The sequence below is a fragment of the Dysidea avara genome, chromosome 5 (genome assembly GCF_963678975.1).
Source record: "Dysidea avara chromosome 5, odDysAvar1.4, whole genome shotgun sequence".
Classification (NCBI taxonomy): Eukaryota; Metazoa; Porifera; class Demospongiae; order Dictyoceratida; family Dysideidae; genus Dysidea; species Dysidea avara.
The window spans coordinates 15,876,657-15,902,982 of record NC_089276.1 but is presented as its reverse complement, the minus strand read 5'-3'; the positions used below and the strand labels follow the sequence as shown (position 1 = coordinate 15,902,982).

The window sequence follows — 26,326 nt, the reverse complement described above, 5'->3', positions numbered from 1 at the left end:
ACATTTAATGCAAAAATAAAGTACATTAATTATAATTGCATAATTATAAGTGCCCCTGGGATGAAGCTAGTACTAGATAAAGCTCAGCAGAAGACATATAGAGAGACACATATAGACATCTGTAATTCCCACTGGTAAAGGAACCATGAATCCACTGATACAAATGGAATGACTTACAATCAAAACATTATAAACACGCATAGCATGGGTTCATTTTGCATTCCCAAGTGATACTGGAGTTCAGAGTACAATATAACGGTCAGCCATCGGCCATTTTCCGACCAAGTGATGCTGTTGACCGATCAATGTAGCCGTTGGTCGGCCATTTGTGCCAATCAAATTTTTCACAACTATAATTCTTTATCGTTAGTCTTTATAACATGTATTATTATAGTTATTATTATTATTATCGTATCGTTACCTTTCCTTACCGAAGCTACTTAATCACTGCCTGAAGTCTTGATCCTGTCGAAGCATGCGACTCGATGTGGATGCGTAAGCTAGAGCACTGCACCTCGTGTTTATCCCAATTATCAATTGTGGGTTACAGTTGATGTTATGAAGAAGCAATCACTACACTGACTACACAAGTGGTGCTTTCCAGGAGAAGAAAAGAAAGTATTTAATATTTGCGAAGTGGAGGTACGATATTAAGTACAAGATGGCCATTTCGTGGTTAGAAAATGTGTAGAGATGCAGCACTGGCTGGAGAGAGTGAAAAGAAAGGCAGGTGATAAAAGTGTTCTGCACACAGCAGGTTCGAGAGTAAGTTTTGATCTATTGCAATTTACAAGAGAAATAGCTAGTTGGATAGTTATTATAATAATTCAATCTGTGTTGACTCAACACCACTTGTAGCCAAACATTTAGCCTAACTAAATTTACAAACTGGCTGTACAATACATTGATTCATAGTTTCTTTTTTTGTAAAATATGTATGCAACAATACAAATTTTGTACATGTATTACTAATAAACACAATTAATTCTCTGTAAAATGCATGTGCATAAAGTTCAGTGATAAGTAGCTGAAAATGGTCTCAGATTCAATCTCAGAGTGACCCTTTTCCAACAATTTCCTGGGGTGGCATGCCCCCTAACTCCCCTTGAAGGCTTGTGCTTCACACTGCGGGGTGTGCTTCGCACACTAGGATAGTACAGCTCTATCTTATGGCCATGCAATTTCAGAAATGGCCAATTAAATTTACTTTTGATTGGCCATTCTGTCCGAGCAGTAATTTTCCCTTATATTGTACTCTGGGAGTTCTATATCTTTATACATTGAACACCAAAGCTATAGCAGTATAAGGTCATGTATATGATGCTAGAATGTCTGAAAAACTCCACCAATGAAGTTCCTTAACATATGGATATTTACATGCATGTTCTATTAGAGTACACCTGACTGCTCTATTAGAGTATATCGATCTTTCTAACATGTTTTAAAGGGGCTATTGATGGGGCCCGGGGCAAAATTCCCCAGTTGCCACCCCCTCCCTCTTGGCGGCCATGCTTAGAGTGTGAAAGTAGCAGGCAAAGTCAGGCACTATCAGTAACCAGAAAACTTTGTGTATATACAGTACTCCTTCATATACCTAACTTTCGAAGCATTCATGGTTTCAAATGGAGTTGCTAACTTTCAGTGTTGATGACTTAGTTGTCAGCTATAGTCGATCAATTCCTAGGCCATCAGAGTATTTTAATGCACTCTATTATGTAGACTACTTTGATTGTTTTAGCAGAAGGATCTGACAATTCTGCAAAGAAACATTGTGTTGCAAAATCCAACTTGTATATTGACGTGATGACTTCTATATCAGGCATAGTCCATTGGTTATTCCTGTTCCCATTTTCTGTTCCTATTTTCCTACAATTCCACTCATCCCTCTAAGAATACAGTCACGCTCACTAAACATGATGCCGTCCTGTAATTAAGGCAGACTAATCTTTGACTTTTTATTTAGCAAAAACCAAGACTTTGACTGAGATGGCCCTTACTTTTGCCCTAGGCAGCTGAAATCAGTTAAGGCTAGTAGTGGGGATGCTATAGACAGTTGGAAATATAATGTGCTCCTTAGAATCACCTTCACTCTTTGCAGCCTTGAGTTTAGTGTAATAAACTAGTTAAATCACCACCATGCTCAAACGATGTAAAAAGTAGCAATTGGGCATGGTCTCACACTAAATATAGTAACTGGCTTTGCCTCATGCTATGTTAGGCTCTCTCACATGCTATTTTTACATATTGCACGCATGGAGGTGCTTTAATCACTAAGAATGTTATGGCTGTAGTTCTATTGTGTAAGCAGCATGTCAGTCAGATGTGCAACATTTCAACAGTTAGTCTTGTGGTTCACAATGCTTGAAATTAAGGAGGACAAGGCATCTTGACCACCTGGCAGACTCCTGTAAGCATCTGAGCATTAATCGGGTGGCTGCAGGTTCAAGGTCCAGTCATGGATTTTTTCTCCTTTTTCTACCTTTTCAAACATACTTTCTGTAAAAACTTTAAACAGGCTGTAGGACCAGGAGTCTTAAAGATCTTCAGCACTCGTGCTGTAAAGTCTTAATAAAAATAATAAATAAATGGAATACAGCTCAAGTTTTGTGCCATGATCTTCAACATGCTGACTGAAAGTACACAAAACTGCAATAAAAGCCTAAACTTTTTTTATAGTCAGATGATGAGTGCTTTACTTCTAATACGACTGAAGACTGGTGGTAAGTATCAATAATATTAAACAACATTGTAAGCCACAAAACCTCTGCACAATGAAAAAGATTGACCGAACATTATAGTAACAGGCAAATTTTTAGCAAATTTTTCTTAACACTTTTGCATCCAATACTGCAGATGACAAAAGAATGTGATTATTAATGGATGGATATACAAAAAAGATTACAAACATAAAGTTTGGATCAAAAATAAAGTTTAGGCACTAAGCTTTTGTTCATATCTATATCCTATGTCATTCCAATAATTATCAAGACTTGCTTTGAAAGTAGAGATTATTGGTGCAGAAACAACTTTTGCTGGCGGGGAGTACCACGAACTGTATTTATCATTCATACGGTGTTCTCTTGTGTGATGCACGGATAAAGTACCTTGACCAGTCAACATCAAAATAACCGCGTAATAGCTTCTAAGCTTCAATGAGATCCCCACGTTGCCATTGACAATAAAGAGGATAAAGTCTGAGTTCTCTTAACCTTGACTCATAAGGTACGTAGTTTGACTAGTAAATTGAATATGTGATTACAAACTTCTTTTAACCAACTCGGCATATAGCCAGATGATGAGTACTACTTTTAGCTTTAACACTGATGAGATTTACATAAAAAGACAGATAGTGAGATGATTGACTTTTTCAACTTTACATATAGACTTACCATTAAACTTTATTGAAGTATAATTAGACAACAAACAAGGGTCTTCACTGCTAGCCACACATCGGTAGTTACCAGCATCTTCAGGTTGTAGGTTAATGATAGTGAGAGTACTTGTGTTCACTCCAATGGCACCAGGTGGAATATTACTGCCATTTCTCTCCCAATTATATGATGTTGCCCCATCTGCCTCACAAGTTAGTGATAGATTGTAGTTGTTAGTTGACAAAACTATTTCATTACTCATTGAAGATAAGCATATGGAGGGAAATAATTCTATATGAGAAATAACACAGAATTGTTTCACAGTGCAGCCAAATAACAAAACTGCTTTAAACTGTAGCTAGAAGATAACCAAGTAAGAAATTCAAAAAATCAGCCAATAGCTGGATTAATTTTAGTGCATATCATTAAAGTCACAAGGTTAGCCTTCTCCTGCCTAGATACTGTACATTGAAATGAACACACCTTTAACTCTTCATTATGGCAACATGGCAGTAATAAAATTAATGAGCATAAAAGGTAGCCTTCAAACGATGAGTTTCTATAATTGAAAGACACTGTACTGTACACGCATGGGTTTAAATTTTATAGCTAATTTCTTACGCTTAGCTTAGCACGTATCTTCACATAATATAATATATGGGTATATGATTTTGTTCTAAATTTCTAGTAACTTAGTCTATACCTATGAGTGAAATTAGGGATTAAACGTCCACTATAAGAATATCTTCAGGTGTAGGCGACCTCCCTTCTTTATATTTTGATTCCTTAAAATTCCCAAATTGTGACCCGATCTGCAAGAACCCCACATGATAGTACAAATTCTTCAAATTCCATTTTATTACAGTTTCTTTATCTACATAGCCAAAGGAGTGGTCAACCAAAGTTTCAGCTCTAGAAGCCAAGAACTTTTGAAGTTACAGCACTACAACGTGGTAAAAACAGAAAGATTGATTTGTACAGAGATAGCAGAAAATAAACTGCATGCACTTAATTTAAAGGTCATAACATACGAATGCAGTCCTCTACTAAATACACCATCATGTTTTCCAAATCCATTGCTGGGTAAGTATTTTCTTCCACACTCTGCTGTGACCCGGGTGACCACAAAAATGTGAAGAAAAACACATAGTAAACCGTTCATCCAATACGATAACACTCATATCTTCCATCTCCTTAGGGCACGAAACAAAGATTTTCAAACTTCCCTTACTTTAGGGTTTTTGCATGACATTAACACCTTCCTTCATCACAAAATAAGAGCTCAAAAAGAGTTTTTGTATATTTCAAAAATATTTTACCCAATGAGTTGTGGCATTCTACTGTAAAATTAGGCTTGTGCTAAAATGTGGGATTCTTGCAGATCCAGTCACATTTTTTCCTTTTTACCTTGTACTTATTTGTTTACTTTTTGTAACATTACAGTATTATGACTGGTAAACCTGCTCATAGTGCATCAGAAAAATGAATAGCACCAGGATTATATATGAATGCATTCCCCAACTATCAGTTACTAAAATAGTGCATGCAGTGGCCATGATGTTCAGCCTGTTATGCAGCATTACAAAAGAAGAACACTACGAGATAGACTACTGCAATCAATCCAGTCACAATAGAAAACTGGGACGATTCCTGTTACAAACAATTACAAATGTAGGGAAGCCATCATGTGGTGCTACAACAAATTGATACCTTGCATTGTCTGCAAAGATAAATGGGACACAAAATAGGATACAGGTAAGTCCATGAAGCACGCATTGTACACAATGTGATATGCCAAAAGGCACCTGTTGAGCTGAAGCAACACCCAACAATGAAAAAATCAAGCCTGTAGCCTTGGACATTATTGATTTATGTTTGTCTAAAGGCATCGGGCAGGCAGGTGGGCAGGCAGGCAGGCAGGCAGGCAGGCAGGCAGGCAGGCAGGCAGGCAGGCAGGCAGGCAGGCAGGCAGGCAGGCAGGCAGGCAGGCAGGCAGGCAGGCAGGCAGGCAGGCAGGCAGGCAGGCAGGCAGGCAGGCAGGCAGGCAGGCAGGCAGGCAGGCAGGCAGGCAGGCAATAGAAAATTTCACTGAATAATCTTTAAAAAATAGCAACCTATTGAAACATTTCAAGTCGTATTGAGGGCTATCATGAAGGTGTTGTGAGGCTGGTTTCTGGATAATTGTTTTTTTGGGGGATAATGTGCAAACCTCCATGTGTACCCACGAAGGTACAAACACTGGCTGGAATGGACTACTGGACTGAATTAGTGGAATGGACTAAGAGTGGTGCTTTTAATTTCATTTTTTAAAACTTTCTTTTCTGGTCAAGGCACAGTTTTGTCTATTAGAAAGTTGAATTTTGAAACCTTCCCTTGGTGCATTCTCCACCATGGAAAGTACCCTTTTGCAGTCAGTTGTACAAAATGACCTGTTTATAAACTTCATGATGTGATCATGTGCACATTGACAGCAATTGCTTTTTTTAAAAACTCTAAATACATGCGGTAGATTCAAGATAAACTGTTAAATCTTATACTTTTTTTACGAGAGATGTTGAACTGGTATGTACAGTGTATGTACATGTACAGTATAATTGTTGACAAAATCAGGCTTCCACACACATCCAATGCTTTGACTTCAAACAACTGTAACTTGACCACTCAGTATGCTATTAGGTTAAAAATTTCACACTATTCTTCTATAGCATTGTAAAATTACGGGTCAAAATTTCAAACTGATGGCATACTCCTACATTGTGTTATTGTGCTTCAATATTACAAATCTGGATGCATGTAGAAACCAAATCCGGTCACAATTACACTTACGTACACTTGACTTACGTAGTATCATCATAAATATACATAATATACAGTATATCTTATCTGCAAAATAGAGTGATTTGGTAGAGAAGGTGCGAAGGAGTCATGTCTGACAAACAATTCAACGCCCAATGAAATTATAAAACTGGTATATCACCAATAGCATACAATTTAATATGAAATGGATTGTTCATTAAACTGAAGCATCATATGTACATAGAACATTTTGGAACATGTCACACTCACATTCAAGTAGGAATGATAAAAGCAAATGGACAAATGTGTTGAAGAAATGCTAGCCATGCTAACATTTAACAACACTGAAGTGTTAAAACTTAAATTAGGAGCCAAAACACCGAAAAACATCATTAGTGTTTGTATTTTCCCATGTGTGACAGTGGCGGATCTAGAAATTTTCAGAGGGGGTTTCACATTCCACCCTACTTCAGCCCAGCTGTAGGTGGAAGACCGAAAAAAAAGAAAAAAGGTCACAACCTGCTGATAAACGCCGTAATTGCAAGTTCAAAGGCAAAAGTATGAAGTTTCGTCAATAAATTTGGGGCGCGAGCTATTTTCAGAGGAGGTTCAGCTAAAACCATTGCAACCCTGCTGTATCCGCCACTGTGTGACCATCAATAATTGGAGAGAAGGCTATAAAACCAGTCTAACAGCATGAAAAGTTTAAAGTGAACATGAAGCACCCTTTATACATATATCATGTATGTAATGTTTTTGAGTACCTACAGCCTAGTTTAAGGCAGGTGGAACACTACCAAGTTGTTGTAGATACAGCTAAGCCAACCCATATATTGCTGACACTCCAGCTGTTATTGCCATGCCCGCACAATAAGTGACTACTGTGTGACCTCTATTAGAATTTTCTGACTGCTCTATTAGAGTAACTCAATCTTATTGTGCAATATGCAGATTCTCCTACTGTTAAAGCTTTATAATCCCCTCAAAATGCAAGCATATGTAATTCCCAAATTCCTATACACACCTATTATGCCCAAACTTATGTCAGCATGATCGCACATCCCTATGCACATTACAGCAAAAGCTGTAGGCTCTATGGGCATTTCTGATACTGTACTTATGTAAAATTTGCAATGGCAGAATGGTTATATCAAAGCATGCACAAATTAATGGATGTACATCTTGTTAGCTTGGTGATGCACACAAAAAACTCTTTACCTTTACATAGACTGAGTCCACCAGGATGACCATAGCCAACATTATTATCAAACCCATACACTATTGTTGTCATCAGAGCTGATGTATTAGTATGGATGACCTCAAACACACCTTCTGATATAGTCACTTTTGTAGCATATGCTTCAATGACATTGTTAACTTTAACTGGTACCCATTCCTGTGTGTATAGTGACTTGTTCACTCCTCCTGATATCAAGTAGATCATGTCAGGTTGATAATATTGTGCCAGTACTATAATGTTAACATAGTGATTGTACCCTGATTGTTGAGGATTTTGAATAGTGGAAGTACTAAACTGGTTAGTGTAGTGAGATACAGCTGGTATCATTGTCATCATTACATCACCTCTGGTACTATCATCATCTGGACCATGACTAAACTGTACAACAAAAATTTTCTTCTTTGAGTGAATAGAACAGTACTCTTGATGAATGTATTTCCTTAATACAACACCTCCTGCATTGAGTGAGTAAGATGTCTTGGAGTTATTACAGTATATGTCAACTATAGTAGAAGTATTGGTTGCTAAAACTTTGATAGTGAATGATTTCCTGGTGGCCAATGGTGCAATATAAAACACTTTGCCCCACAATGTGGTAGGTGGGATCTGTTCTACTATATGATCACATGCTCCATCTCCTTGTTTCATGATCGCACACTGATGACCACTAAACACAGAAACTGATTTATCTGTAGCAATTTTAGTTCCGGTCAAGTCTTCCAGTGATCTGATAAGGATTGTTTGTAACCAGTTGATTACAAATGTGTACTGAGTACCAGGAGTGAGGTCATAAGTGGTATCACTTACACGAACTTTTACTGATTTTGTAACTGTTAAATTCATCACTGTGCTATTTTCTATACCAACTATCAGTATTGAGCTCTGATGTTGATCACTGTTTCGTTCTGTAACACTTCTGGCTACTGATATCCCATAATACACACACTCTTCTGAGCATTGTAGATATGATGCTGGTAATGCAAGAAATGTATCACTAGTAAAAGAATCATCATTCTGACCAAACACTGTCATTGTGCTGCTGTTAGTCATGATGTACACTCCTTTGTTCTGATCATCAATTGATGATACCATAACATTGCTAGGAAGATTTATCACAACATTATCATTGGCTGCAATAACTCCTTTTTTGGAATATCCCAATCCTGGTATCTCAATTGAATAGAACACTGGCTGTGATTCACTCACTGTTAATGTAACTGATAATTTGGTAGTATAATAGTTAGTATAATAGTTAGCATAATATCCCAAATAGAAATGAGCAACATCACTGCCTATCAATTAAATACATATACAAGGATAACATACTATTATTATTGTTATTTAATTAAAATATACACACCCCAAAGGGCGATACTATATAGCAAGGATAAGGAAAATTAGGAATTTTAAGTTTGATTAGGAATTATAGAAACAATTGATGTTATGCTGCGTCTAAAAACCAGGTGCTGATGCAGTTAATACTAGCGTAAGCGACCAATTATCAACGCATATAGCTATTATCGACAATATTGAAGCATGCATAACATAAACGGTAATATTATGAGATTAGTAGTATACAGATTAAAGAAAGAGCAAAACATGTGGTTTTCTTTACAGGTAAGTGTTAGAAAGTATTTCTTTTATATTTTCTACTAGTCCTAGATACCCAGTTATTACAAACAGTTTGGTGGTTTTTCACCAACTGCAAAAACCCATAACGTAATTACAGAACGATAGAACAGCACAACAAAGCCAAACCTGAGTCATTTACTCCCCAAGGATATCCCCATATTATGTAAAAATCTTTAGGGAATCCATGAATTCCACAGAAAGTTAGAGCGGAAAGTTTCTAAACCTGTTGATAATACAGTAGATCTATATATGGAAATGTATTGGGTGGTTGATAATAGATTCATTTCGACGATAATTGATTTATTTGCCGTTTTATGCGTTTGATGTAACAAGCTAATTACTTCCACTAGCGCTTCGAAATTCGGTTTCTATGGAGAGTGAAGAACGGTCTATCGAACAGTGAAAACTGGACCTTCATAGGTTGTTCACTTACAAAGTTATGATGGTTTTGATGAAATGCTGATAATCGATATTTCACACTATCCCATTCTAACTAAATAGGTATATTATCTTTAAACCGCAAATTACACAACACAGAAGTATCTTCTCAACTATTTTATAGTGTGTGCGCATTGTGTTTTCTCATGCGAATTTGGGTTAGCTACCATGAAATGTATGGAAGCCATCGAGCTACCATGAATCGACACTTTGGGCTGGCAGCAAAACGAAAAGTAAACAAAAAAAATTGGAATTTTCAGCCAGAGTAGGGACCATAGCACATCAATAAAAAGTACTGAAACAAGCTGGAGTAGTATATACACGATATTAAATCACAGTAAAACAATCAGAAGTGTTATATCCCTACTGTGCTCCAAGATACCATAACGGAAATGCATAGTAGGGATATAACACTTCTTATTGTTTTACTGTGATTTAATATCGTGCACTAATCCAGCTTGTTTCAGTATTTTTATCGATGTGCTATGGTCCCTACTCTAGTTGAAAATTCCAAATTTTTCTGTGTACTTGTTTGTTACCTTTTTTGCAAATAATGATTATGACTGGTGAACCCACGCATACCGCATCTGAAATAGTGCTGCGTGTCCCAGCTATACCAGCTATCATCTGAAAAGTGAAATATCTGTTGTCAGCTATGTACAACCTGTTATACAGCATTTCGAATCAAGAACTTCAAAAAGCACCTCTGCAATCCATGCATACCAAAAGCAGTGTTGGGAGTAACACGTTACTTTGTGATTTAGTAATATAACGCATTACTATTCATAGTCAGAGTAATATAACTTAAGTTACTTTCAAGGAACTCATAGTTTGTTATAATAGTAATGATAGTAACGAGTTATTGCATAACATGTTACCATTACAGCTCGTTAGAAACCTGTAACGATATTCATAGCAAATTACCAGGTCCATTACTAACCAATTAGTGTTACTCAACAGCTTAGTGGCTGCAATAATCTACTGTCCTGATCCCAAATAATAAAATTATCTCACACCTCAAACAACTTGTAACATGATTAGCCAGCAATGTTTAGGTATTGTTGAAGTGGTAAAAACAATGAACATCTCTACACAGGTGCAAGAAGCCTGTAGCTATATTTACAGGAGTGTTTACTATATGCTAGCTCAGTAACTAACATGAAAGATATAAAGGAAAGGTGCATGCTCAGAGCAAAAGTAACTTAATGTAATATATTAAGTTACTTTTCATTTGGAGTAATATGTAACTGTAACTTATTACATTGCCCAAAAGTAAAGAGTAGTATGTAATATATTACATTGACAAAGTAGCTTTCCCAACACTGCCGAAAAAAAAAAAGATGATGCCGCGTGCCCCAGTTATATCAATTATGGTCTGAAAAGTGTATGGTTTGTTGTCGGCTATGTTTAACCCGTTACACAACAGTACAAATCAAGAACTGTTCGAAAAGCACCTCTGCAATCATAGTAGCCACTATGAAAATATGGACGGTTTCTGTTACGAAGGAAAGCCATCACATACTACCGCTAAATCGACAATTTTCACTGTCAGCAAAGATGAATGGGACACAAAGGAGAACACTGGTAAGTCCACGAAGAATGCATTGTACGTACTGCGGTATGCCAAAAGACACCTCCCAGGCTGAAGCGACGTCGAACAGTGAAAAAATCAAGACAATAGCCTTAGCCATTGTCGAGTTACGCTTGTCTGAAGGCATCAGTCAGTCAGTCAGTCAGTCAGTCAGTCAGTCAGTCAGTCAGTCAGTCAGTCAGTCAGTCAGTCAGTCAGTCAGTCAGTCAGTCAGTCAGTCAGTCAGTCAGTCAGTCAGTCAGTCAGTCAGTCAGTCAGTCAGTCAGTCAGTCAGTCAGTCAGTCAGTCAGTCAGTCAGTCAGTCAGTCAGTCAGTCAGTCAGTAGAAACTTCCCTTGGAAAATTCCTTAAATAATATTATTTAAATTCCACAGAACCTTGTTGAAAGCATTTCAGGTCGATCTGAAGGTTTGTTTGGGCTTAGTTTTGCCTAACCAATACTGCCTCATCGTCGTCAGGGAAAATTGAGGCTGGTTTTTGGGTGATGTTATTTTGTGGGCCACGCCTACTTCTTTGTGATCCCTACTATACAGTACTATTGTACTGTATGATGGGACACAAAGGAGGACAAAGGTAAGTCTATGATGCATGCATTGTACGTACTGCAGTATGCAAAAAGGCACCTGTAGGGCTGAAGCGATGATGAACAGTGAAAAAAATCAAGCCTGTAGTATTAGCTGTTATTGAGTTATGCTTGTCTGAAGGCATTAGTTATTCAGTCAGTCGGTTGGTCAGTCAGTTGGTCAGTTGATCAGTCAGTCAGTCAATCAATCAATCAGTTAGTCAGTAAGCAGAAAATTCCACTGAGTAACATATATTTTAAAATTCCATAGCAACCCATTTGAAGATTTTTGGCCATTCTGGAGACACTTTTGGGCTTGACTCTATACCTACCCAATACTGCCAAGGTGCCATGAAGCACCTCGGCAGTATTGGCCATTCTGGTTTCTGGTTCATGTTTTTTTGTGAAAAGGTGCTAACCTCCATGATCCCTAATTTACAGTACAGTAACAGTACTACTGTACTGTATGATAGCACGCTCTGAAGGAAGAGTGAATATATTTCAGCCACATCCCAAGTAAATATTGTATATATGTGACTGGATCTACTAAAACCGTTCTTAATACCCAAGGCAGGAAGTTTGATTTTTTTCACACAAACACAAAGCTTAATGAATGTGCTATCAAGTTTCACTGTGACAGTCAACCGGAGTAAAGTGGTCTGGTTTTGCTGGCTGCTTTTTAAAGCACAGTGGCAAGCCGTACGAGTGGTCTGGGGTCTTGATGGAGCCCTGGCCAACCAGTAGATGGCTGTGTGTGGCTGTACAGCTCCGTGGTGTTGGAAAATGACCTGTGCTGTAAATTTCCTTTCAGTTTTGCCAGTTCTGAGCCCTGAATGGCCCATAACTTGGCCTAATTCATCCCAACACGTTCCCTTTCAATTTTTGAACACCATCTTGCCCGCCTACCAGGACCCCCGCCTCCCACCCCTTTTGTAGCTTGCCTGATACAGTCAACCTCGGTTTAAAAACTATCTAAAATGGCAGGAAACTTAGCTGTTGACTACTTCTTCAGTGGATGATCAGGACGGTAAGAAATTGCTGTAAAACGTGTGAAAATTTGGTATGCGTAGCTACCACCATTGGCCAGCTACTACACTCTAAATATTTAAAACCGACGTTTCTCAATACTTTTAAATGGGCGATAAGACCGGTTTTCCCAGAGACAGTCACATATCATGAACCACAATAGTAGGTTCATAATAGTAATCGCCCATGTTTTTTGCAAAAATCCTAATAGAAAGCACACCTACAAAACAACCCTCTGGTGGTTCTTTACAATGAGTATAGGTCCACTAGTAAGTATCAAGGGAAAAGGAAACAGTACATGTATTTCAGACAAAACTGAAATTTGCTATTTTGTTCATCATGAGCCATGATAGTGGGTTCATAATAGGGATAGCCCATGTTTTTTTGCAAAAACTAATAGAACGCATGCCTAAAAACCACCTTGGAAAGCATCCTCCATAGGGCCTAATCCTCCAACTCAAAACAACCCTCTAGTGGTTATTTGCAATGAGTATAGGTCCACTAGTACGTAAGTATCAAGTGAAAAGGAAACAGTATGTGTACTTCAGACAAAACTGAAATTTGCCTGTTTGTTCATATTACTAATATTCTTTCATGGGCATAGCGAAGTTTACAAGGAGAATCCTGGGAAGTAGCAAGGCTTGCTGAATGAATCATTGTGCGTGTCCATGACCTATTTTTAATGTTGTTTATGGATAGAAACAGCCCAAACCGGGCCGTTCCTTCTGCCATTATGCACAAGAAGTCATACAAGATCACATTCAGAGTTGGGTTTTCTGGTGTGTGTTGCTTGTATCTTTCCTCACCATAGGCCAGGAAGCTTAATCTGTGCTGAAGATTTTGTTGCAAGGCAGTTTTTTCACTCTGTAATTATTATACGTGGACGGGTTATCCAAGGTTAAATAATAGAGCAGTCACATAAATACTCTATAATGCAGTCAAGTGTATAACAACAATCCTTGCACTGAATTTGACAGCTATTAAAGGCACCAGTAATGTAAATTCTAGTTCATATTAGGAGACTCTTAGTCTGTATGTACATTGTAATTTGATCAGTTTCATGTTTGTACTGAAACGTTGATGGCATAATGCAAAATACACTAATTACAACAGTCTTCATTATCAATAAAATAAATCCATTACTGGATTAATAAAAAGTACATAAAATAGATGAATAAAAAAGTTGAAAGTTTTAAGAGGGAGAATAGGGATTGCTGAAAAAAGCCATGAAACAAGAAGGCATCGCTGGGATGGTAATGTAAACCACAAATCCCTATTTTGACTGAGCATGTCATTAAAGATTTATGACAGAGTCAAAATAGGGATTTGTAGTTTACAGTACCATCCCAGCGATCCCTTCTTTTTTCATGACTTTTTTCAGTGATCCCTATTTCCCCTCTTAAATTTATTATTCATCTAGTATATTAATATAATATTATTATGCTACACCCTATATAAGTAGATGAAACGATCAGAGATAGCAATTCAGTCCCTGTTAGTAACAGTTTCAGTGCATTTATCCAGTGGAGTTATGTAGCTTTCAGGATACCCAATAGATTTCTGAAGTGTTCATGCCAGCAAACGGAGTCACTGAGTGATGTTTCCAGGTACAGTACATGGTCAATTCAGGCAATTGTTATTGCACTTGTCTATCAATCGTTTTAGCTCAGAATGTGTGATGTTACAGTACACTATATATCTATGCAAGCATGGCCACAAAAAACATAGCATATCAGTGATATACCACAGTGCGGCACTTTTGACTTTCATCACAGGTGTAATATATATCTAATCAAAAACAGCCAAGCTGAAAAAAAAGGGTGCGGTCTCCAAAGAAGCCAGGGTGAAAAAAGATGGAAAATCCAAGGTGGCGGCCAAGAAATGGCTGTGATGGTAGGTTAATGGTAAAATAACAATTCAGGTGAATTTGCGTTGCCTCCTCCAAGTTTCACTACGATTCGGCAAAAAATTCACTTGAATTGCCGTTATTAAAATCTAATCCAAAACAGCCAAGCTGTAAAAAGAGTGTGGCCCTCAAAAAGGCTATGGTGAAAAAAGATGTGAAATCCAAGATGGCGGCCAAGAAATGGCTGTGATGGTAGGTTAATGGTAAAAATTTTAATAACGTCTCCACTTTTCATGAGTATTTCATGGCATGGATATTACAATGAAATATCAATGAAACGACTTTCATGACACTTAACCCTTTATTACCGAATGGCTAATATATTGCCAAAAATGCATGTTACGGGTGCCCTTTATAAATGGACTCATAACTCTTTTGTTCTAAGGGCTAAGAAGTTGAAATAACCACCAATTTGTTGAGTAGCCAGGCGTTTCTAATAAAGTTTAACGCAAAGCGATAAGAACGAGTATGGGGAACTATCAATACTTATAAACACACAAACACACATCAAAAGCAATTGCACCTGTTTAAATTTTGATAACTTTCGCTCTGAGAATCATAGTGTGTTCTACTAAGAACAAGTACACAGAAAAATTTGGAATTTTCGACTAGAGTAGGGACCATAGCACATTGATAAAAAATACTGAAACAAGCTGGAGTAGTGCACGATATTAAATCATAGTAAAACACTAAGAAGTGTTATATTCCTACTGTGCTCAAGATACCATAATGGAAATGCACAGTAGGGACATAACACTTCTTATTGTTTTACTGTGATTTAATATCGTGCACTACTCCAGCTTGCTTCAGTATTTTTTTCGATGTACAATGGTCCCTACTCTAGTTAAAAATTCCGAATTTTTTTGTGTACTTGTTTGTTAACTTTTTTTGTAAATAATTATTATGACTGTTGAACCCATGCGTTTCGCATCTGAAATGTCACTGCGCGCCCCAATTATTGTCTGAAAACTGAAGTATCCATTATGCTTCGTTGTCAGCCTTATTCAACCCGTTACGCAGCATTTCGAATCAAGAACTGTTCAAAAAGCACCACTGCAATCCACGCATACCGAAAGAAACCATACCACGCACGCCCCGGTTATATCAATTATCGTCTGAAAAGTAAAGTATTCATTACGCTTCGTTGTCGGCTATGTTCAACCTGTTACACAGCAGTACGAATCAAGAACTGTTTGAAAAGCACCTCTGCTATCAAAATAGCAACTATAACAAATACAGACGATTTCCGTTCTTGTTTCCGTTACGAAGGGAAGCCATCATGTGCTAACACCAAATCGACACTTTTTGCTGTCAGCAAAGATGAATGGGACACAAAGGAGGACACTGGTAATTCCATGAAGAATGCATTGTACGTACTGTGATATGCAAAAAGGCACCTGTTGGGCCAAAGCGACGTCGAACAGTGAAAAAATCAAGCCCGTAGCGTTAGCTGTTATTGAGTTACGCTTGTCTGAAGGTATCAGTCAGTCTGGCAGTCAGTAGAAAATTCCGCTGAATAAAAAAAATTTTAAATTCCATAGCAACTTGTTGAAAGCGTTTTGGGTTGATCTGAAAGCATTTTTGGGCTTAGTGCTACCTAACCAATACTGCCTCATCGTTGTCTGGGTAAATTGAGGCTGTTTTTCGGGTGATGTTATCTCGTGGGCCACGCCTACTCCTTTGTGGTCCCTACTATACACTACAATAGTAGTGTATGATAAAACTATTCCTCACGTGATAAGGATTCTAAAAATATACAGTATGATGTAACCGGAGGTTATAAGATGGCGGCGTCCATGGTGAAAAATAACAATGCGCCTTTCTTCACTTCAAAGTACGCGAATTATGTGTTTTGTTGTAAGGTTTTTAGATGTTTGGGTAGAAGAGAAAGATGGCTTTCATATGGTATATAGCGTTCCGTGTTATTTAATGGGTGGGGTCCTCACGTATCGCGCAAAGATCACACAAGCCATAAAAGTTCATTTCCTGATGTTTTTCTGCAGTTTTACAAAATAACTTCGGTAAGAAAGGGTTAATGGAGATTATTTTACTGTTCATGGATAATCCATAGGTGTTTCATGGCACTGTTCTCTGGTAGCGCAACACGGTGCAGATTTCATTCTATCTGATCTCTCTACAAGGTGGCTTGTTTCTGACTAATCTTTCTACAGGGGAAATTGTTTCTAGCTGATCTCTCTATAGGGTGACTTGTTTTTAACTGATCCTTCTATAGGGTCATTTGTTTCTGCTGATCACTCTACGGGGTGACTTGTTTCTAACTGATAGGCACCGGCCGATTATGACAGCATAATTTAAAGCATAATAGGTGACCAAAAGCATCAAGCATAATGCCAGCATAATAGGCACGATGTTTGAAAAATTTATTAAATGCGTAATACGCGTGCTTGAAAGAAAGCAAACATTCACTGCCAATAGTATTATTAGTGCATTTCATATTTAAAAATACGTAATATAACTTGTTAAACCGTTTCTTTGTTGGTTATTTACACTTTGCAGAAATAAGATCGAGATACTCTAATAGAGCAGTCACTTACTCTAATAGAGCAGTCAGGAAAGGCTGATATACTCTAATAAAACAGCCAGTTCTAGAGCATAATCTTGATTTTGAAAGCATAATTTTGAGCATAATAGGCTTAATTTTTGAGCAGTGCTCAAAAGCATAATAGGTAAATTTTGGGCATAATAGGCCGGTGCCTACTAACTGATCCTTCTACAGGGTGATTTGTTTCAAGCTGATCTCTCTACAGGGTGACTTGTTTCTAACTGCTCCTTCTATAGGATCATTTGTTTCAAGCTGATCTTTCTACAGGGTGATTTAGCTGATCTTTCTACAGGTGATTTTTTTTCTATCTGATTTCTCTACAGGGTGACTTCTTACTGGCTGAACTCTCTACAGGGTGATTTGTTTCTACCAGATCTCTCTACGGGGTGATTTGTTTCGAACTGATCTCTCTACAGGGTGATTCGAAGTGTAGCTTATCTTTTTACAAGGCTATACTTGTTTCTAGTTGTTCTATCTACAGGGTGACTTCAAATGTAGTTGAACCCTTTGCAGGATAACTTGTTTCTAGCTGATCTCTCTACTGAAAAAGTTTGTTTTTAGCTGAACTCTCTACAGGGTTGCTTATTTCTAGCTAAATCACTCTACGAAATGTAGCTGAATTCTCTCTAGGTGGCTTGTTTTTTAGCCGATCTCTCTACGGGTGACTTGTTTCCAGCTGAATTGTCTACAGGGTAACTTATTTCTAACTGATCTCTCTACAGAATGATTTGTTATTAGCTGATCTCTACATGGTGAATTGTTCTAGCTAATTTCTCTACAGGGTGACTTGTTTCTACCAGATCTCTCTACAGGGTGATTTGAAATGTAGCTTGTCTCTTTACAAGGTTACTTGTTTCGAGTGATCTCTCAACATGGTGATTTGAAATGTAGCTAATCTCTTTACAAGATTATTTGATCTCTCTACAGGGTGACTTCAAATCAGTGGATTTGAGCTCTTTGCAAGAAAACTTGCTTCTAGCTGATCTTTCTACTGAAAGAGTTTGTTTGTAGCTGAACACTCCACAGGGTTGCTTATTCCTAGCTGAAACACTCTATGAAATGTAGCTGAATTCTGTATAGGGTGGCTTGTTTCTAGCTGATAACTCTATTGGTGGCTTTCTTCCAGCTGAACTCTCTATAGGGTGAATTGTTTCTAGCTGATCTCTACTGAGCTCTTTATTGGGTGACTTGAAATGTAGCTGAACTCTCTATAGAGTGATTTGTGTGCTTCTTCAGGGTGACTTGTTTGTAGTTGAACAGTCTACAGGGTGACTTGTTTGTAACTGAACTCTCTAAAGGGCTATTTATTTTTGATACTAGGTGACTTGATGGTAGTCGAACTCCCTATGTTGTTAGCTGAACTCTCTACATGGTGACTTGATTGTAGCTGAACATTCTAATAGAGTGACTTATTACGCAGCTGAATGTTCTAATAGGGTGACTGCACTATTAGAGTATCTCGATCACACATTTGTTACACCTAGTTCATTTTCATAGTGTAGCTCAGTGGATTTTAATCTGATTCCTTGTAAACCACTGAAAGATCACTCTAAAATGATTTATCTACCTCTCTACCTAATTTCAGCTGATTGTGTTAACTAGTTTACCTGGTAGGTGTGGCAAGTATTACTTTTTTATTAACAAAACTCGATCGTGCGCATTTTACATATGGTTGGCGTTTTTGTTATAACTCCACGACTGTTTTTGCAATTTCTTTCAAACCACAAAAGGTTTGCACTACGATGGTTACCCCATGTACAGACCATGTACAAAATTACAAAATTTGGGCTGTACAAAATTTTAAAAACTGTACAAAATTAATTGTACAATTTATAAAAGTGTACAAAATTTGGGCTGTAAACATGCTAAATTACGTTCTTACAGCCCTCCAAATTTAAAGAAAAGCATGCGCAAGTTATAGCAATTTTTCTAAGTGGTGCGAAAAGAAAATGAAGAAAAATCCGAAGAAACTAAGACGAACGTTGAAGGCGCATATCTCAGTAATGGCCTGGCGGATTCAGTTCAAATGTGAAATGGGAGGTGCCCCACCCCGAGGGAGTTTCCACAGCAAAACTGGTTAATTTCCATCCAGCCATTATCAAGCTACGGATGCATGAAAATGGCATTTTCTTGGTTCCTGTAAAATACACACTTGTCTGTTGCGTGCCCGCACTGGCTGTACTTGGCTGCACGACACACTATCGTGTGTACACGCACATATACACACATAACTATATTCATACAGTATATCTTAATTTTTATAACAGTTAAATAAAAAGGTACTGTACTTCTATAAGGTTTTTGTGATAACTGCTGCATGATAATTATTTTATGTATGTATAATGGAAAAAAGAGCATAATGATAGGTGAAAAATTTGGAAAATCCCTGAAACCATTTTCAGCAAAATTTGAGCATATTTGACTCAGGCCTAAGCCAAACTCAAAGAGGGACACAACTAAAACCACAGAAACCCACCTTGATCTGCTACTGTTTGGGTCTAAGATTTGGCAAATAAGGCCTTAGTGGGATACACCAGATTAGTAGTAGGTGAATGGCACATGTATATGGTGTCTGGGAGGCACCAAAAACTATGTATTCTATGTAATTACTGATATAAGTGATATTCTGCATTCAATTTTATTATAGCACTAGAGTGCTAGCTACTAGATAAATTATGCTTAAGTGGCCTTCAGTGGACATTGAAAACTGTCATTAATTTATTCCGGTACAGACTAGGCAAAATATTTTCAAAGATAAAATGCAGGTAGCCTTAAAAAGACAGTGTGTGAGGAGCTCAGTATTGACCAACTAGATTACTTGCTAACAATGTCAGACGATCAAAGGAACCTCCATGACTTATATTTCAATGTAAGCCAGCTGACCAATTATGGTCCAGTTGACCATTGATTGGTCTACACCTTAGTCATTAATTTTTGAATATATTGCAATTCATTTTAGTTGTGGTGGTTTGATTCTTCATCAATAGGACATGACTTTGAAGAAAGAACAGTAGCAACAAGGGAAGGAATTAAAGTCACTATCAACAGACTCCATTAACAGCCTGGGCCTATATTTGATACCACGCATTTATTTTCCCAATGTGCTGGAATTCCTCAGCTTATATTGACACAGGTGCTTATTTGAATGCAACTTTTATACAAGGAAATATGATATTAGTACATAGCTACTGTGTTATGCTTGTAGTAATTACATAACTTACAGTACAGCTCATGGGTAACGTCGCATGTACACGCATGACGTGCGCTCGAGTGACCCGTGTGGATGCAGCAAGGCTACAGTAATGCTCCATGATAGCTAACTTTACTCGAGAGCATCACGCAAGACCAGATAACAGGTCTCACCTATGGTCTTGGGAGGCAGAACTGGCTCAGTTCCGCCAGCTGTGAAGTCTCCTATTGCAATGCTCGTGTTGTAGCTACCGAATACTTGGTAACCTACTCGACTCTGTCACGGACTACAGTCAGTACTGTAGCTAGCAGTAGCTACCGTAAACCTAGTTGGATTGGTCGCCAAGTAATGCCACAGAACCCCAGTTAATGCATTTTTTTCTGATTCGTATTTTCTTTATCTAGATAGTTAAAGGAATGGTCAACCAAAGTTTCAACTCTAGAAGCCAAGAAATTTCGAAGTTACAGCGCTACGAAGTGCTAACAGCAAAAAATCGATTTGTACAGTGACAATAAACTACAGGCGTTTAATAAAACGATCATAACATGTAACATACGGATGCGGTCCTCTACCAAGATGAAACTTGCACCATCGAATTCTCCATGAACAAGCAAATCCATTGCTGGGTAAGTTTCGTCTTCCAGGCCTTCCTGGACCGGCGAAGGCGAACGAATGTGAGAAAAAGCGATAGTGAGCTGCTCGTCTAACGCAAGGAAGACTAACACTGATATCTTCTGTCTCCTTGAGAGTACTGACACAAAACAAAGATTTTGGAACTCCTCTTGCTTTTGGGAGCACGATGCTACCAAGGTTTTTAGTGTTATCACTTTCCTTCATTGCAAAACAAGCGCTTTAGAATTTACGGAATTTTTTCATTTTCGTAAATATTCCACCCATTGCGTTCTGCGGGTCCAGCGTGCGTTTATTGCATTCTACTGTATAATTAGCTAGCTAGGCTTGCACAAACATAATTATGGGACCGATCACAATTGTTTATGTGATTTAAGTGTTGTATGAAGTTACTAAACTCAGTAGAAAGTGTTCTCATGTGTGGCGAGCTTCTCGCGTGGCTAGTGCATATCCACGCGATATTCCACAGGTATTGTACAGTACATTGCAAAAGAATGATCCCGCGAAAAGATGCGAGCATTACTCGCATGTGTATACTCGCGACGTTACCTTTGAGCTGTACTGTAATTCAATGTCTCTATATATTAGCTAGTGGTCAATGTTGATACAGTATGTACAGTGGTGCATTGAAGTATACTGTATTACCTTGCTAACTACATCTGTATAATGCATCATGTATTACACGATGATTTCATATTTGACTATAACAAGATCTGACTGGATCTGCAAAAACCAGACTCATTCTTTGGATTCTTCATTATTGAATATTTATAATCTACTTGAGCAAATGTATGCTCTGGCAAAGTTTCAGCTTCATATGCCTATGAATGAGGCCCACTCAAGATACCAATAAAGCAATCACCCTAATGCAACAACCACATTCGATATTCTAATAAACAGTCACATGTGCATATCAGAGCTGTAGCTATAAGGCCACTTGTTGCTAATTTCATGTTTCAAATGTCCGCCTGCATTACTATGTGTCTCACTGCCTAATTTGGTCATTATTATGAATTTTCACTATTATTTCAACATCTCAATGTTTAACAATTGTATAGAAGTTACAAATGAACTAGCTTACATAGCTAGGCATAGAGAAAGGAAGACCAACCCCGATGTCAGGAGAAGGGACTTCAACCCTTCACTTATCAATGATTAATAAAAGATCGAGATACTCTAATACAGCATTCAGCTAACTCTATTAAAACAATCAGGTGCATGCAAGATTGTCATAAATAGTGAATAATGAGCCACCCACCATATTGATTTAGGTAAACTTCCTGATCTAATTAGTGGCCTAGCAAAAAGTTGATATTATGCTACTTCTAAAAACCAGGTGGCCATGCAGTTAATACGTTCTAATTCTAACTAAATAGGCAATTAATCAACCATGTAAATTTTATTCATGCTGTTGCTATTACTAATTCAACTGAATTTGTAAACACTGTAATGTAATGTATTTTGTAATTCATGAATTATTTCAAAATCCTGTAATTATGTTGCTATGTGCTGCTAACGATGTGTAACTATAACAAATCACTTTAAACCACAAATTATGCACAGAAATATCTTCTCAACTGTTTTATAGTGTGTCTATCATGTTTTCTCATGCAAATTGTTTAAAGAAATCCTTGAGGCTACCATTCATTTTTGTTCGCATAAGTATGGGTAATGCTCCCTTTTCAACTCAAAGTATACACTATCTCTGGTAGCCTAGGAGGCCTTCAACGTTGTTTTGAAGTCTATAAAACCGAAAGGGAAGACCATTCACGAAGACTCGCCAACCCATATTTCAGACCGCCGACCGCAGAGCAAAGTTTATGCGTGTGGAAGTTTAATACAAACACAATTTAGCTTTCAATTCTTACATACCGGCTGCTTTTTACCACTTAACGATTTTGCTCACGTGGGTGCGTACGGACAAACATAGATAGATAGATGGTAGTCTCGCGTAGCTTTCTTTTGTATGGGGGCGGGGAAAGAAAAGGGTCTGGTGAACATAGTATAGCATTGTCGTTGGCCTATACCAAGATTGTGGAGATTCTACTGTGCAGCGCAGATCACGTCATTTGCACCAAACAACAATTTGGAAGCTGTGCAGTAGAATCCCCACAATCTCGGGATACCCCAACGACGATGCTATACTATGTTCACCGGACCCTTTTCTTTCCCCACCCCCACACAAAAGAAAAGGGTCTGGCTATGCGAGACTAGGTAGATAGATAGGCAGGCAGGCAGGCAGGCAGGCAGGCAGGCAGGCAGGCAGGCAGGCAGGCAGGCAGGCAGGCAGGCAGGCAGGCAGGCAGGCAGGCAGGCAGGCAGGCAGGCAGGCAGGCAGGCAGGCAGGCAGGCAGGCAGGCAGGCAGGCAGGCAGGCAGGCAGGCAGGCAGGCAGGCAGGCAGGCAGGCAGGCAGGCAGGCAGGCAGGCAGGCAGGCAGGCAGGCAGGCAGGCAGGCAGGCAGGCAGGCAGGCAGGCAGGCAGGCAGGCAGGCAGGCACACACACTTTTATGAAAACAAATTTCAGTAAACCAGGCATGCGGCCTTCAGCCGGCTGTGTTTGTGCGCTTGGTTTAAAAGCTAAACAAACTAGTACATTAATTTTAAAATGAAGTAGGGATTTGAACGATAAAAACTAGTGAGACAAGAGATGAATAATAGTATTACAACATAGCTCTATGAGAAAATCCCTACTTTGGCATTGAACAAAATAATTGACATGATAATGTAGGGATTTTCCCACAGAGCTATGTTGTAATACCACCATTCATCTTTTATCTCACTAGTTTTTATTGTTTAGATCTCTACTTCATTTTTAAATTATTAATTTTTAATATACAAGCACTGTGGAACCTGACAGTGTGTATAACGGTCACCTTGGGGCCAACATATCTGGCATTTACATACAATAAAAAGTGCTGTTGTAGAGAAAAACCTGCATAGGACAGTCAGCAGTGGCTATGACTGTTATAAAAGGGTAATTACTATGAAGAGGCTCACACCAACCATAAATATTCTAACAATAGTGATGGGTGAGCTTGTTATGAATGTTGTTAAAGGCCACTGAACAATGAAGCCAGATAGATTATATAGTATTCTTTGAAAGGCAGGAAGTGTGATAATTTGAAGTGGTGCCAATTGTCCATCATGGTTCCAGATTATTAGCTGAACAAGCCACTAACTGTTTGTTATAAGGCAGCGATGGCTAAACAAGAGTTGAAGTTACGCATACAGTGATTCATAGGTGAATTCTTGGCTATACGTGTTAGACAGGTGACCACTTACGCTTAATACAGACCACAATGTATATATGTGACCCAGTCTGACAAGACCGGGCTTATCGCCTATTTAAAAGTATCGAGAAATGCTGGTTTTAAGTATTTAGTGTGTTGTAGCTCGCCAATGGCTGAAGCTATGTGTACCACGTTTTACACCAATTCCTTACCTTCCAGAGCATCCACTGTGCAAGTAGCCAACAACTAAGTTTCCCGCCATTTTAGATAGCTTTTAAATCCAGGTTGACTGTATCAGGCGAGCTGCAAATTGGGTGGGAGGCGGGGGCCCTGGAAGGCGGGCAAGACGGTGTTCAAAAATTGAAAAGGAAGGCCAAGGGATCAATTAGGCCACATTTTGAGCTATTGAGGTCTCAAAACTGGCTAAAATGAAAGGAAATTCACAGCAGCGGTACTTATTCAATACCACAGAGCTGTACAGCCACATAGTCATTCCCAGGCTGACCAGAACTCCATTAAGGCCTCATACCACACGTACAGATCGCTACTGGGCTTGGGAAAAGCAGCCAGCAAAACCAGACCACTCAAGTCTAGCTGATTTTAAATGTGGAATTAGATAGTTTATTCATGTAGCTGTGTGTCCTAGGTGAAAAATCGAATCTGCTGACATGGGCGATAAGACCAATTTTCTCAGACTAGGTCACATATTTGTATAGGAAAATATGTGGGGCCTCGTGACCATGGCTGTTATACAAAGGTGACCACTTAATTCAGATGACCGCTAACACAGGTTCCACTGTAGCTACTAGTGGATGGACATTTAATCCCTATTCAGTCCATGAAAGATTTAGGATTAAATGTCCACTAGTATATCAACTGAATTAGGGATTAATATCCACTAGTATATCTGCAACCTCCCTTGTTTCACTACTTTTCTTCATTTATTCCATCCCTAATCGAACTTAAAATTCTTAATTTTTCTTCTACTTTACTTGTTTGTTTACTTTTTTTGTAACATTATTATGACTTATGAGTCCAAGCATACCACATTAGAAGAAAGAATGGCACCAGGCTTATTGTTTCATCTGAACATGCACATCAACTATCAAGTACTGAAATAGTTAAGTGGCCATTACGTTTTGTCTTCAGCTATGTTCAACCTGTTATACAGCAGTACAAATGAAGAACTATACAGGAAGGATTTCTGCAATCAATCAAGTCATATTGGAAAACTTGGACAACAGCCATTACAAATGTAAGGAAGCCGTCATGCAGTGCCATTGCAAATCAACACTTTGCACTGTCAGCAAAGATAAATTGGACACAAATGGGTTATTCCATGAAGCATGCATTGTATATACTGTGGCATGCCAAAAGGCAGCTGTCAGGTTGAAGCACCGTCAAATAGTGAAAAAAATCAAGCCCATAGCCTTGGCCATAGTCAAGATACGCTGGTATGAAGGCATCAGTCAGGCATTCAGTCAGTCAACAGAAAATACCATTAAACAACTTAAAATTCCGTAGCATCTTTTTGGAAGTGTCTTTTTTTATCACACTAAATGGGCTTAGTTATACCTAACCAATACTGTCAAGGTGACATGAAGGTATAGTGAGGCTGGTCTTAGGTGGTATTTTTTGGCAAGAAAATCCCAAAACTTCATGAACCCTGTGCCTTGGTAATTATTGACATCACCTCAGGTTTTTTAATCCTCAGACACCTAATACGAGTGTCTAAGTGTTTTAGACAATGGCGTAGAAGCAGTGAATTAGTATAGAGAGTTCCCATTGTAAACACCGACGGTATTTCAGCGAGCAAAAGAAGTGAGGTTGCACAAGCCATGGAGTGTGAATAAAGGTCTGTAAAGACGATAAAAGTGTATTTGAGGCAATATAGATACATATGAATGGCAGCGAATGTGAATAGCCAGTGCCAACATGGCTATCTAACTCTACAGAGCATGCTTTAATATGGCAAAGGCCACAAACAGAACTAATGGCTTTTATTGATTAACCAGCTACCACGATGGTCTAATCCCCACTGAACTAGCCACAGATAACAGTGTACCTGTGTTTACTGATGTGCTAAATATTAATTGTCCACAAGAGGCTAACTGCATTACTGTGGGCCACATTATGGTTGGAAACAACTGC

General features: G+C 38.4%; 1 protein-coding gene across 1 annotated transcript in view; it reads right to left on the bottom strand.

Annotated features, from left to right (window-relative positions):
* Positions 1–26,326, bottom strand: part of LOC136256062 (hemicentin-1-like) — a 62,767-nt gene that overhangs the window by 14,320 nt on the left and 22,121 nt on the right. The window contains exons 2-3 of the mRNA XM_066048984.1: positions 7,386–8,699; positions 3,390–3,662 (exon numbers count right to left, since the gene is read on the bottom strand). Of these exons, the coding sequence (XP_065905056.1) occupies positions 3,390–3,662; positions 7,386–8,699 (1,587 nt within the window). The remainder of the gene's footprint in view (positions 1–3,389; positions 3,663–7,385; positions 8,700–26,326) is intronic.